General features: G+C 42.2%; 1 protein-coding gene across 2 annotated transcripts; it reads right to left on the bottom strand.

The window, feature by feature from the left end:
* Positions 1-281: 281 nt before the first annotated feature.
* LOC112258590 (zinc finger protein 281) lies at positions 282-12,787 on the bottom strand. Of its 2 annotated transcripts, none has more exons than XM_024433052.2 (7): positions 12,578-12,787; positions 8,456-8,884; positions 5,759-5,854; positions 5,435-5,561; positions 4,914-4,997; positions 4,628-4,746; positions 282-4,346 (listed from the first exon to the last, which is right to left on the bottom strand). In XM_024433052.2, exons 2-7 carry the CDS (start codon positions 8,852-8,854, stop codon positions 2,742-2,744), a joined length of 2,430 nt encoding a protein of 809 aa, XP_024288820.1. In that variant the 5' UTR covers positions 8,855-8,884; positions 12,578-12,787; the 3' UTR covers positions 282-2,741. The 2 variants fall into 2 exon arrangements, with proteins under 2 accessions (XP_024288820.1, XP_024288819.1); XM_024433051.2 differs by lacking the exon at positions 12,578-12,787 and adding an exon at positions 12,422-12,560.
* Between the last annotated feature and the right edge of the window lie 297 nt (positions 12,788-13,084).

A 13,084-nucleotide genomic window follows, 5' to 3' on the forward strand; every position in this document is an offset into this window, starting at 1 on the left:
ATCAGTCTGCGGTTGCAGATGGGTTATTATCCATTGTGGGCAGGTGAACAAACAGCTGACCCGCGCACCACTACCACACAAAATGCATAATGCATCTCTGACGCAGACCACATAGGCTTCTTTCTGTCCCATGACTGGGACTAAGGACAGTAGGCCCTAATGATAAAGACAACTATTCCCTTAAGTCAACACCTCATGGACAACGTGTATTCACCTATTAAGTGTAAAACACCATTAGAACAAACCACTTGTCTAAGTGTCACACCAAAGTCAACAAAATATCTCAATAACAGCATTTATTATTTTTCCCCTAATCAATTATGAAGTCATTGGACAGGTACAGCCCTGCAAAGCATTGCAAAAATCTGGAACAAAATAAGAGGGAGGATAACGTCAGCTACAAATTTGGTGTGCAGACAACAACAAAAATATTTGAATAATATTGGGGGCAAGATTTAGACGTAGTGTTTTGTAAACAATAGGCATTCAATATAGGAAGTAACAAATGTTACCTTGGAGACAGAGTTGAACTGTAGACTGCAATGGTTGGCATGATTAGGCATTTACAGAACCCTAAAGCAATAACATACCCTGTTTAACAGGTGTTACTGACATTTATCGGACAAGGTTTAAAAATAGCCACATACAACAGACAGCATCTCTGCTCCATACAGCCAACCTTTTGTCCCTGCTTGTGTGTTTACAGTGATAACGAGGTATATAAAAGGTCAATGTCTTTATTGTTCACCCCTCAGCCTCCTATCCAATAAAAACAGAGCATGGTTGTAGTGGTCAGTCATTGTTCCCTATGATATTGCAACATTGCAGTCATTAAGCAATGTTTCATGATTCTGTAAGACAAAAAAAGGGGCATCAGGAAAGAAAAGGATAAATAAAAGGGTGATAACATTTCTAGCTCAAAAGGCCAGTCGTGGCTATGGAAGAAAATGCAATAGTTTGATTTACAAAAAGTACATCAAATAAATTAGATTCATTGAAGGACTGCAAGAAATCACATAATCAAAGGATGCATTAGACACAGGCAGAGAAATGTACATTTCATTTAGACAATGTGTACGTCCACAATGGCACCCTATTCTTCTATGGGCCCTGGTCAAAAGTAGTGCACTTTATAGGGTGCCATTTGGGACGCACTCAATTTATTTGTAGACAACATTTTGCAGGACTAGGCACCCCATTCCTCATAAAATACCGTTGTGGTAGTGCCAGCACACCAGAAATGTCTAATGCTTTGGGTTTGTTATAGGTATATGGGTTGGATTTAGTCATGATAATTTCCTTACATGTTTCCAGGCTCTCTCAGTAACAGGGGAAGAAATATTCAGCCACCAATACACTTAACTTCAAATTTAAATAGTAAAGCAAGATGCTAAACAGAGTGGTGAATTACTTTACACGTTTATTCCCAATTTAACTTAATACATTTCCATAAAACAATCCCTCCCTCCCCATGACCTACATGTGATAACATTCAGGAGATAATGCTAATAAAAAAACTCCAGGCTCAACTCCCCCCTCACATACCCTCCCAAACGAGACCATGCCATCCCAACCAAAGCCCCCCCTCCCCTAACCACCCATTGCTCAAGATGCTTTCAACCCCACATCTGCATACGGTGGTAACCCCAACCCGATCAATACAAATCTTTAGAAAGCAAGTCAGTTTGTTTCAAATGTCTTCCATGATCTTATGGGGTAGTTTAGTTTATTCAATGAAATAAATGGCTCAAAGTGCTAATCGGATTCTTTTAAGGAAAGTAAAGAATTGAAGAGGAAGAGGGGAGAAAGATGAAGGCAATTCCACAGCTGTCCAACAGCAACCTCTATTGGCCAAAGAATAGTGTCACTATGTCCTCCTAAAACTAACGAGGAAAACAACTTACCCCCAAACCCAGACCCCTCTCACTTTCTCTACCTCACCTGGCAGTTCCCCAGAATGATTATAGCTGTTATTATACATGTATATATATTGTTATAAATATATATGGCCCTTATTGAAAGAAAACACGAGTTTCACATTGACAAGAAAGTACCATAATCTCTATATAGCTAAGTGGAAAGTGTTCTCAGTGTAAGTGAGCTGGCAGCAGCCTCCATTATTTGTTGCACTCATCAACCAAGGTATAAAACACAAGAAATAACCACACAAAGCATCCTCTTTGTAGTTGCAAATGTACACCTGTAAAATGAGTGCTCACTGCACTACACAATTTCTTCCGTTTACACTTTTTTCCTGAGTAATACTTTTATCCTTGTAACAGACAATATCATTATTTATTTTTTTGCTATTTCAGTTCTGGGCTATTCCCTGCCCCCATCATTGTTATTCCCATTATTATGCTAGCTACAATTGTAAAGTTGATTGCTAAAACTCTTAAGCTCATGGGAGAAAAGTTCATTTGCTACTTTGCTTTAAAAAAAAATGAAAAAAATGTTTTTTTTTTCATTCTAAAGAATAACGATCAGACAAAAAATGACACCAAAAAGATGAAGAAAACGGACTAAATACATAGATATTTACTTAAAAAATACATCTTAAAAAATTGCATTTGAATAGGCCTTGAAGACCAGTCCTGGGGAGAGGGGTGGGGCACAAACATAGCGGCAGGGTAATAATAATAAAACTTCACTTAATAAAAATAATAAAATAGGCGCACAAAAAAAAAAAAATACTGGACAAAACATGAACCTCCAACAGAATGCTGTCCCCTCCCAGGCCCTTATCTGTAGCTTTGGCTTGTTGGGGTTTTGGAACCTGTACTTACTGCCTCATTGACGTCGGCTAACAAACTAGTATACCCTGAGAATTCGGAGACTGGCGTCCTTATCCTGTGGTCCACCTCCCCGCTAGAGTCAGCGCCGTACGACAAGGCGCTGCGGCTGGCCGACTTGAACTGGGATCCAAAGGCCTGGGCAAAGTTCTCAATCGTGTAGGAGCCCTTGGAGGGGTCCATAGAAGCCAGGTTCTGCGAGTCCTTCTGGCTGCCCAGGTCAGACGGGCTGATCTGATAGGAGGAGGGGGAAGAGGAGGAGTGTTGCTTCTCCATCTGGTCAGTGAGCTCCTGAGAAGGGGTAAGCTGCTGGTGGGTGGCAGGCTCCAGGCTGTTTAGGTGGAAGCCGTGCTGCGGAGAGGAGCCCGACAGCATTGCAAAGTGGGACTTTGGCACGGAGGAGGGCAGGGTGGGAGAGGCCACAGGCTGGCCGAAGCCACACTCCAGAGGGGACGTAGTGTATATGTGCTTGTCTGAAAAGAGTGGGTTGCGTTGGTGGGAGCTGGTGAAGGGCCCTGTAGCTGGAGGCCCGGGGCCCAGGGGGAAGCCTGTGTTGTGGCTGGTGCGCTCCAGGGCCTGCAGCAGGAAGCGGGAGTACTCGTGCATAATGACTGTCTTGTCTCCAGACGGGCTGGGGGAGTCTGCATCGTGGCTCAGGTCAGAGCCGTCTGCTGAGACAGGGTGCAGCGCCACGTGCTGGTCACTGAGGTCAAAGTGCACGTCGTGGTGCGAGCCGTCTGATTTCTGGGTGTAGTGGTCCAGCAGGCTCTGCAGCACCTCATCAGGGATCCCCGACCTGTCGTGCTTGTCCACGCCCGTGGGGGAGGAGTCTAGCAGACTGAGGGGCGAGTCACCATCCATCACGCCTGATACCACCCCCTGGATAACCGACTGCTGGGACGACAGGTGACCAACGTTGACCTCATAATCGTTGGTGCTGCCCCCTGCCACCCCGGTCCCTGACGCTGCACTGCTGGCCGCGTTAAGGTAGCGCCTCTTCTTGAGGAACTGCATGGCGTCGTCATAGTTACTGGTGGTGGGACCCGATTTGGCCTCAGAGCCCTGCATGATGCCCATCCCGACCATCCCCACAGCCCCACCCTGCTCCATAGTGCCCTGCTTGGCCTGCCCCAAACCCCCCTGGTCCAGGGCCTTGCGGTTGGCCTTCTTGAAGGCCATCTTAGGGGCTCGGCCATGATGCTCGTGGTGCATACTGGGCCCTGGTGGAGTGGACGAGGAAACAGTGTGATTCTCCACGCTGTAATCATGGAGACTGTAGCCTCCCGAAGGCGCCCCGTGGATGTGTGCTCCGCCCAGCCCTCCTGCTTCAGCTGGCCCTGCCGCTTTCTTCCTCTTGCGCTCTCCTCCCTCACCAGAGTTTTTGGACTTGCCCCTCTTCCGGCCCGAGGCCCCAGCATTTCCCTGAGTGATTCCGTAGCTGCCCTGCCCAATGTCCTCACAGCCCAGGTCCAACATCCCGGGCTCCAGATCCTTCTTTATGGCTTCTCCACAGGTTCGCTTGTGCTTGAGTAATCGGTCTGTCCTGGAAAAAAACTGCAGGGCAGAGAGAACACAAGTAGGGTACAGATTGTAAACAGCAGAATGGGATAGACACGAAGACATTTTCATTCCGAGAAATATAACTTGTCAGGTCATGCCTCATGCCACAATGGAAGTGGGCATATTAAGATGCATTGTCCCTGAGGGGATATTTGTCTTGACCATTCAAAAGTGCTGCTGCTTCCACAGGTCAAAAGCAGACATTCGTCATAACCACCCCCCCTCCCAACACACATCATCCTATTTCAGTAGATTTTCCATGTGGAGGTCACTACCTGTTGGCAGGTCTCACATCTGTATGGCTTTTCTCCACTGTGGGTCCTCTTGTGTCTCTCCATGTGGTATTTCTGAATGAAGCGCATGTTACACTGGTCACAGCAAAAAGGCTTCTCTCCTGTCAGGGGAAACATCACAGAAAATCTAAAGAAAAATAACCATCTACAAAACATAGCTGGATGACACAGTGAGCAAAACTATTGGTGCACAAAGGTAATTGATTGTTTGTCTCTCACATGTCGTTAGTGTGCTTGACGTGTGTGTGGGATTTGACATTCCACTCACCGCTGTGGATCTTCTCGTGCCGCTGTAGTAGGTATTTCTGGATGAAACTCATGTTACACTGGCTGCACCTGAACGGCCTCTCACCTAAGGCAACACCACAGCCACACAGTTATGGTTACTAAGTTAAATCCTCTGTGTCTGCCTACTCTATTCAAAACTAATACTGCACTGGTTTCATTTCAAAGTTTCCTACAGTGACTTTGTGAACAACCTAGTTTTTCTAACACACAAGATATATTCCAAACATTTCTGGGGTTCTTTTAGCTTTCATAATCTAGTGAAAAACTAACCAAAACCACACAGAATGCTAGAAATGAACATACATTTTGATCAGTGGCATAAGTACCTGTGTGAATGAGGACCTCCCATAACAAACATATTGTCTATCTATTCAATTCAAACCAAATGCTGTTGTTCCTCAAGAGAGCACTTGTATTTTAAAACCAAAAATTAAATTTAAATAAAAAATTTAAAAATACATTAAAAATGAGCAGTTGATCAGTCAGTAGAGGCCTGGGTACCTGTGTGGATGAGGACATGTCTGCGCAGGTGGTAGGAGCTCCTGAAGGATGCGCCGCAGTGCTCACAGATGTGGAGCTTCCCGTTGGGCCAAAGGCTGCCTCCATCTGAATCCAGCATCATTGATTGCTGTTGGACAAAAGGAGGCCAATTCAACTACCAAATTCAATTTAACTCATTCAATGTATGATCGTTGAAGATAGAAACTAAGTTCTGGGGGAAAAAAATACTCATATGTAATAGATCCTCAACTAGTGAAAAATGAAGACCAAATTTCAGTGAATGAATCATATCTAAATCAAGATAACTTAGGATGCATAACACACCTTAGGCTCTCCACGTTTCCTCCGGGGCTTGCCCTCCTCACCATTTGACCTTCGACCTCTCTTTCCTGAGGACTCCTTTCCTAACCGACTCGGCAGCTGGGAGGATGACAAGAGGGAGGCGCAGAGTGAGAAAGAAGACGGAAAATGTTTAAAAAATGAGCACTTGAGAGAATGGGAAGGGCCAAGTTCAGTCACACATTCACATAGCCTACATATTGCACATGTACACAAAACAAAAAACATAAACGGACTCATGCAGCATTTAGTGAAAGCTCATTTGAGCCATTGCAGAGGGCTGCCTTGGGGAGGTGCCAGAAGGTAGAGTAATAAACCACATATTTTTGGCTCCCTCTGTGCATCTCTCCAGACACAGTTAAGCCGTCATTCAAAATGGAGAGCTGCTCTTCATTTAGGATGCGTACCAAAATGGCCTATATAAGGGAATAGGGTGTCATTTGAGACACACACTTAGTATCCCATAGAAAAGGCCTATGCTTATTAACTAGTGGCTCAAGTCTAAATACAGACTCATTAATATTCAACATGTTGTTCACTCACTATGAAGAGCAATCTTCAAACAAAGGAGTCTGTGGTTTGGGAAAGGGGAGGGACACTGGGATTCATAGGGACATTGATCCCCCACCCACACTGCCATTTCAATTACACTTCCCAACACCATATGGATACTAAGAGCATGGCTGTCTGAAATGGCACCCTATTTCATATATAGTGCACTACTTTTGACCAGAGGCCTATATTGCACTATATAGGGAATAGGTTATAATTTCAGACACAGCCTGAGTGTGGATTGGTACACGTGAGAAAGACAAGGGCACTCTCAAATATCAACCAATCATTGTATTAGATCAGGGGTAAGGCTAGCCAAAACAAACCTTTCTCATTTCCTCAACCAAAAGAGCGCAGGCCCAGTGGCCTCAAAATGGCTGTAAGCTCACAAGCATGCCATTATCCTGAAATGAATAGCACCATTTGGGGTGCTCTGACTGCTCTCCAAATGAAACTACTCATAACTTTAGTAGGGAATCGCCTTTTTGAGGGGAGAAAAATGTTTGTCTTCCATTCTCCTCAGTAGTAATAACAGTTAAATAAAAATACACAAATAATGTCATAGTTCATGTAATATATTCTCTAAAATGTCCTTGGATAAACTTTTAAACCATATTTAGTGAGCAAGAAATGATACACGTCTAGCTTTTCAATGAGCATGCAAGTGCTGCCTAGTAAAATCTGGAGCCTGGCTATTGTTAGGCAGAGAGAGAGTGTGTGTGTGTAGAAGACAATGTGTGAGTGCAAGCTCAAACAAGACGTCTTGGCAAGGACACGGTCGTTTCCATTCACACAAGAGGCCCAATCCAAATCATTTTGAGAGGGACATATTTTGCATTTGATGTCTTAGATTTAGGTCACCATTACTAAATCCTCCCTCTGCTGCCCCCCCACCCCCACATTCCCCTTTATCCATCAGCCTTTGGTGAGATTGGCTATTTTACAAGCCCCGCTCCCCAAAAGGCAGGTGGACATCTGATCAACCAAACCTCCGGAGTAACATTTTTATTTTACTAACTGTAGTGCTGCTGTGAATTAGACATTTCAATAGAGAACATTTGCCTTGTTTACCCATGATAAAAAAAAATCATACTTATTAACATAAAAGAGGAAGATTTGGTGTGGGTTAAGGCATTTACATATCAATTTTGAGATTTGTTGATATTTTAGTCCATTAACATTAGTATTTTCCAAAAATCTATATAAAAATGTCAAACTAGATGAAAATGTATATTTTCTTTTGTTTCTCATACTAGTCATCAACATTTTTATTCATTTAAACCACTCATTTCAAAGCTCACTAGATTGAATTACACAATTTAAAAGCCCATTTCATAGAGAATGTTACACACTGGACTATATAGTAACTTACATTGAAGAGATGGTGGTTGGTTCTAAATAAGCATTTGAAAGCCTAATTTCACTGTACTTTAACTGCAATTTACCAAATATTGGACTCTTCCCACACACCAACTATTTTTCCTCAGCTTCAGAAGCATCTGCTTTCACCAAATGCTGTATGGTTATGATTAGATAGTCACCAGACTTGCCCAGAGGAAATTGTTGATATCTTGTCCATTTCTTAATCTAGGTGCAATCTTGTTGGGAAAAATTTGCCAAAAATGCATTTTACATACATCTATGTCTTCACAGATAGGAAGATGAAAAAAAGTATTTACCCACAATCTGCTCTGGATAAGTCCGGTCCTGGAGTGTCTTAAAATGAAATCAAAATATTGAGGCTAACTTCATCCAGTGTCCAGGAAAATGGATTTGCTTGATATGCAATCATGTGCATATTTAATGATATATTGCCCAATTTGCATATTTAAATATGTCTGAAAATGTGTAATACCAAAAAGTTGAATGTAGACACAAATGACTGGAAAAGGTTGATTGTGATACAATTAAGATTGAAAAAAATCCCTATTATGGTGTGGTGCCTTTCCTTGAATTCTCTGGTCTAAAGAACAACATTACAGTCTGGATTCCCAGAAACAGATTAAGTTCTGGACTAAAAAGCTCTTTCAATGGAGAATCTCTATTGAGAATGGTTTTTAGTCAACAACTAGGCTTAATGTGTGTATGGGAAACCAGCCCTAAAAGTATCAATGTGTCAGAAGGCCTTACGTTGCCTTGGCTAAGGTCATGCACCAGCAAGTTCTGGTGGTTGCCCATGGACACCTCTAGGAGCTCTGTGCTCTTCCCCGGGCCTCCAGGGTACAGCGGCAGACGGTAGTCATGTTCTGTCATCTTCTCCTGCTTGATGTCCATGGCATGGACGTAGTCCCCCACCCCTCCATACCCCCCCAGGGCTCCCATGCTGCAGTCTGGAGAGTCCCGCTCCTTCTTCAGGATCATCTCGTGGGGGCCTGGCAGGTCCTGCATAACAGACTGGGCAGCCAGCCGGGTGAAGCTGGTCACAGGGGGCAGGTGACTGAACATGATCATGCCAGGGGAGAAGTTGGAGTCCATGCTCCCATTGGAGCGCAGGAAGTCATTACCTAGTTTGTCTTGAATGATGCTCATGATGAACTTGGTGGTGATGGGCAGATTCAACTACAGGGGAAGAAAGAGCAGGAGGTGAAGTACAATGCAATCCAACTTTATTGTCCATATGTTACAGCGAACGGAAATGTGTCTTCTGCTCTAAAAATGTGTATCTCCCCAGATAACTGTGTTTATGCAAGGTATGCTGAGAGGTGAACAGGGTGAAGTCACAGCGCAGCACTCCTGGATGAGTGGAAAGGAAACATTAACTGGGTGGATTTTCCATCAGTGGTTTATGATGGTTTATTTTTGTTTACATGTGCTGCTGACACAAACTCACGTGAACTAAATGAACTGTTCAGACTAGAGGTCGACCGATTAATCAGAATGGCAGATTAATTAGGGCCGATTTCAAGTTTTCATGAATCTGCCTTTTTGGACACCGATTATATTGCACTCCATGAGGAGACTGCGTGACAGGCTGACTACCTGTTACGCGAGTGCAGCAAAGATCCAAGGTAAGTTGCTAGCTAGCATTACATTTATCTTGTAAAAAACAATCAAACTACACATGGTTGATGATATTACTTGTTTATCTAGCTTCCCCTGTGTTACATATAATCGATGCGGTGCCTGTTAATTTATCATCGAATCACAGCCTACTTTGCCAAACGGGTGATGATTTAACAAGCGCATTCGCAAAAATAGCACTGTCGTTGCACCAATGTGTACCTAACCATAAACAATGCTTTTCTTAAAATCAGTACACAAGTATATATTTTTAAACCTGCATATTTAGTTAATATTGCCTGCTAACGTTAATTTCTTTTAACTTGGGAAATTGTGTCACTTCCCTTGCGTTCTGTGCAAGCAGAGTCAGGGTGTATGCAACAGTTTGGCCTGCCTGGCTCGTTGCGAACTGTGTGAAGACCATTTTTTCCTAACAAAGACCGTAATTCATTTGCCAGAATTGTACATAATCATGACATTGAAGGTTGTGCAATGTAACAGGAATATTTAGACTTAGGAATGCCACCCGTTAGATAAAATACGGAACGGTTCCGAATTTCACTGAAAGAATAAACATTGTTTTTTGCAATGATAGTTTCCAGATTTGACCATATTAATGACCTAAGGCTCATATTTCTGTGTGTTATTATATTATAATTAAGTCTATGATTTAATATATCAGTCTGACTGAGCGGTAGTAGGCAGCAGCAGACTCGTAAGCATTCATTCAAACAGCACTTTCCTGCATTTGCCAGCAGCTCTTCGCTTTGCTTCAAGCATTGCGCTGTTTATGACTTCAAGCCTATCAACTCCCGAGATTATAGGCACTATAGTATTGCCAGCCTAAGAACATCCAATAGTCAAAGGGATATGAAATACAAATAGTATAGAGAGAAATAGTCCTATAATAACTACAACCTAAAACCTTTTAACTGGGAATATTGAAGACTCATGTTAAAAGGAACCACCAGCTTTCAGATGTTCTCATGTCCTGAGCAAGGAACTTAAACGGTAGCTTTTTTTACTTGGCAAAAACTGCACTTTTACCTTCAACACTTTGTTTTTTCTTTATTTAAACCAAATTGAACATGTTTCATTATTTATTTGAGACTAAGTTGATTTTATTGATGCATTATATAATAATAAGTGTTCATAAAGATGTTGTAGTAATTGTCATTAATACACACATATATATAGGCCGATTAATCGTATCGGCTTATTTTGATCCTCCAATAATCGGTATCGGCGTTGAAAAATCATAATCGCTCTACCTCTAGCTCAGACACAGTGACTGAAAGAGCAGCATTGTTACAATGGGCTGTCCCTGACGAATCAGTTTCATGCCCGGCTCTGATCTCCCCATCAAGTGCTTAGCCGGATTAATAATGAGGGTGTGTGGGTCAACAATAAAACAGCCACGGTCTGGAGTCTGACTTTGGTGAATTATGGTATCCTAAAAACATGGTGAAGTAGAAGGCTACTTTTAGAAAGTCTTCAGTCAATCTCAGATGCAGCTAAATTAACCTGGGTAAAAGGTATAGCCTATAATATGTTCAACCCTGACATCCTATGAGAGTGTGGAATGAACCTGAAGCTGCGTGTTAATCTGTCATCCTATTTGAGGACTAGGCTAATTAACTAAAAAGAGGTGAGAGCCCAGTTAGGTTCTACAGGTAGTGGGAAGGTCATTTTCTATATTTTATTCGGTGACTATGGGTTGTCATCATAGGAAACCCATCAAACAAGGGCTTTAAAGTTAACGAACCAAGCAAGAGTAGCCAGTACTAGCCACCAAAATAATCTATCATTAAGCAATATAAAACTGATATCATGGGTATAATGCAAAACGTTGGCACTGTAATATACTTGTGTATAGCTACAGGAAGATTAGGCTGATCAAAAGATACAACTCTCATACTGTTTCAAATGAACACTTTACTAAGCTAGCTAGCTACCTTCATACCGTGAAATTTGAGATGACTGAGGTTAGTCATGTCTCTGCTGCTGTGCTATTTTACAATGCCACGAGGAATGAGAGGATTCCAAAAGGCAAATCAAAATGGAGTTTTTGGAATGAGAGGAACAGCATCCAAAAACCAGTACATCACCTTGAGGAAAACATCAGATGCTGATATAGCCTAACTCGGGGTTAAATAGCTATAAACAAATATTTCAAGCAGCAATTTCATAATTGTAACATTGCCCACACTACCATTACCTAGTCAATTTATTGTATTCAGTTGAATGGCTTTTCAATAGTGGGTTTTCATTCACAAAACACAGTTCACTTGAATAGTTTCAGATTTATCACGAATAACTTAATGGTGTCTCTGAACTTCATTGTCTCCACCAGCATAGCTAGCTAGCCTAGCTCTATTGCAGTTGCATTGGATGCAACTTGCTAGCACGCTGATACCAAATAAAGCTAACAGCTAGCTAACAAATGCATATGTAACATGCTACAGCAACATGGTATGTAATGTAAGTAAGCGTTTGTTGAAAATTAAAATGTATTCAGTGTTAAAAAATAATGAAGTACGCGACAAATCGGTTCCCAGCGCCAAGCTGTGATTTATTCATCTAGTGTCATTCACTGGAGCTAGAAATACCGATAGCTAGCTACTGCTAACGTCTGGCTAGCCACCAAACAATTAGCCATTTGGCTAACCAGCCTGCCAGGCCCTTTGTGATGCAGGATCATGCAATTATTAGCCAATATGGCTATCAGTATAACAGTTATACTCGGTAAAATAAATTAGACCATACACCGAATTTAACATTACACCAAACATGTGAGGATCTGACGTTCTCTCCTGACGTAGTCCTAAATCAATTCTAAGTTATGGAATTCATTCTTAAATAATTTTGATTGACAAACTTGCGAGAAGGCGTATGCACGCGATTTCACACAACACGATGTGTTGTCATTCGTCAACATATTTCGAGCGCTTCATTTTCATTTTTCGGTTATGAAATACACAATACCTGTCTAACTAATTAAAACAGTTGATACGGTTGATATAAACAAGTTGAACCTCTAATAGGCATTAGGTGAGGACTGAAAGAAACCATAACTGAGCATAATGTGCGACATACCCATAACAAATGGCCCATGCAACTCAAGCGAACAATTGATGCTCGGCTCCAGCAACGGTATGCTATCTAGCGTTGCGCTTTGTTGTCTGTCCCACACTCTTGCCGGAGTTTCACATATTTAAACTCGCCCAAAATATATTTTTCCTTTTATCTTACCAGTGCATGACCACCAATAGCTCTTTCGGCTGGTATATTTCACCTTTGGTCGTTCGTTTCAATCTTTAGAGCCCAAACATTGTTCTCCCGCAGAGGCTGTATTCCTTCATTTTGTCTCAGCGCGGGGAATTATGGGTATAGCGGACGGGTCCTGCGAAGAGTCACAGACGGACGCTTTGATCTGGGACAGGGGAGCACTGGGCCGGGAACAAACACGCAGTGCGGGGACATGCATTATCATTTTGAACAACACTGTTGCCTACGTACGCCAAATTCGACAGACATATAAGTGTAATTTGGATTTCATTCATTTTATGTGTGTTAGCATAATTGATAGGCCTAATGCCTTTTGACTACCTGAATAAAACATTCCACATTTAGGGTAGACAATGCATCCACAATATCTAATGAGTTATTTACTGAGACCTAGTTAAACAAATAAAATAAACAATTGACAGTGTGAATAATGGTTTCTTAAAACTATGTTCCAGCCTTGAGAATATTTCG

The sequence above is a fragment of the Oncorhynchus tshawytscha genome, linkage group LG09 (assembly GCF_018296145.1).
Source record: "Oncorhynchus tshawytscha isolate Ot180627B linkage group LG09, Otsh_v2.0, whole genome shotgun sequence".
Lineage (NCBI taxonomy): Eukaryota > Metazoa > Chordata > Actinopteri > Salmoniformes > Salmonidae > Oncorhynchus > Oncorhynchus tshawytscha.

Excerpts from the sequence above, each read along its gene's own strand:
- LOC112258590 (XM_024433051.2), bottom strand. Across the intron at positions 4,998-5,434 it reads ACATGTCCTCATCCACACAG|GTGAGAGGCCGTTCAGGTGC; the intron begins GTACCCAGGCCT and ends GTGTTGCCTTAG. Across the intron at positions 4,747-4,913 it reads GCACGAGAAGATCCACAGCG|GAGAGAAGCCTTTTTGCTGT; the intron begins GTGAGTGGAATG and ends TTCCCCTGACAG.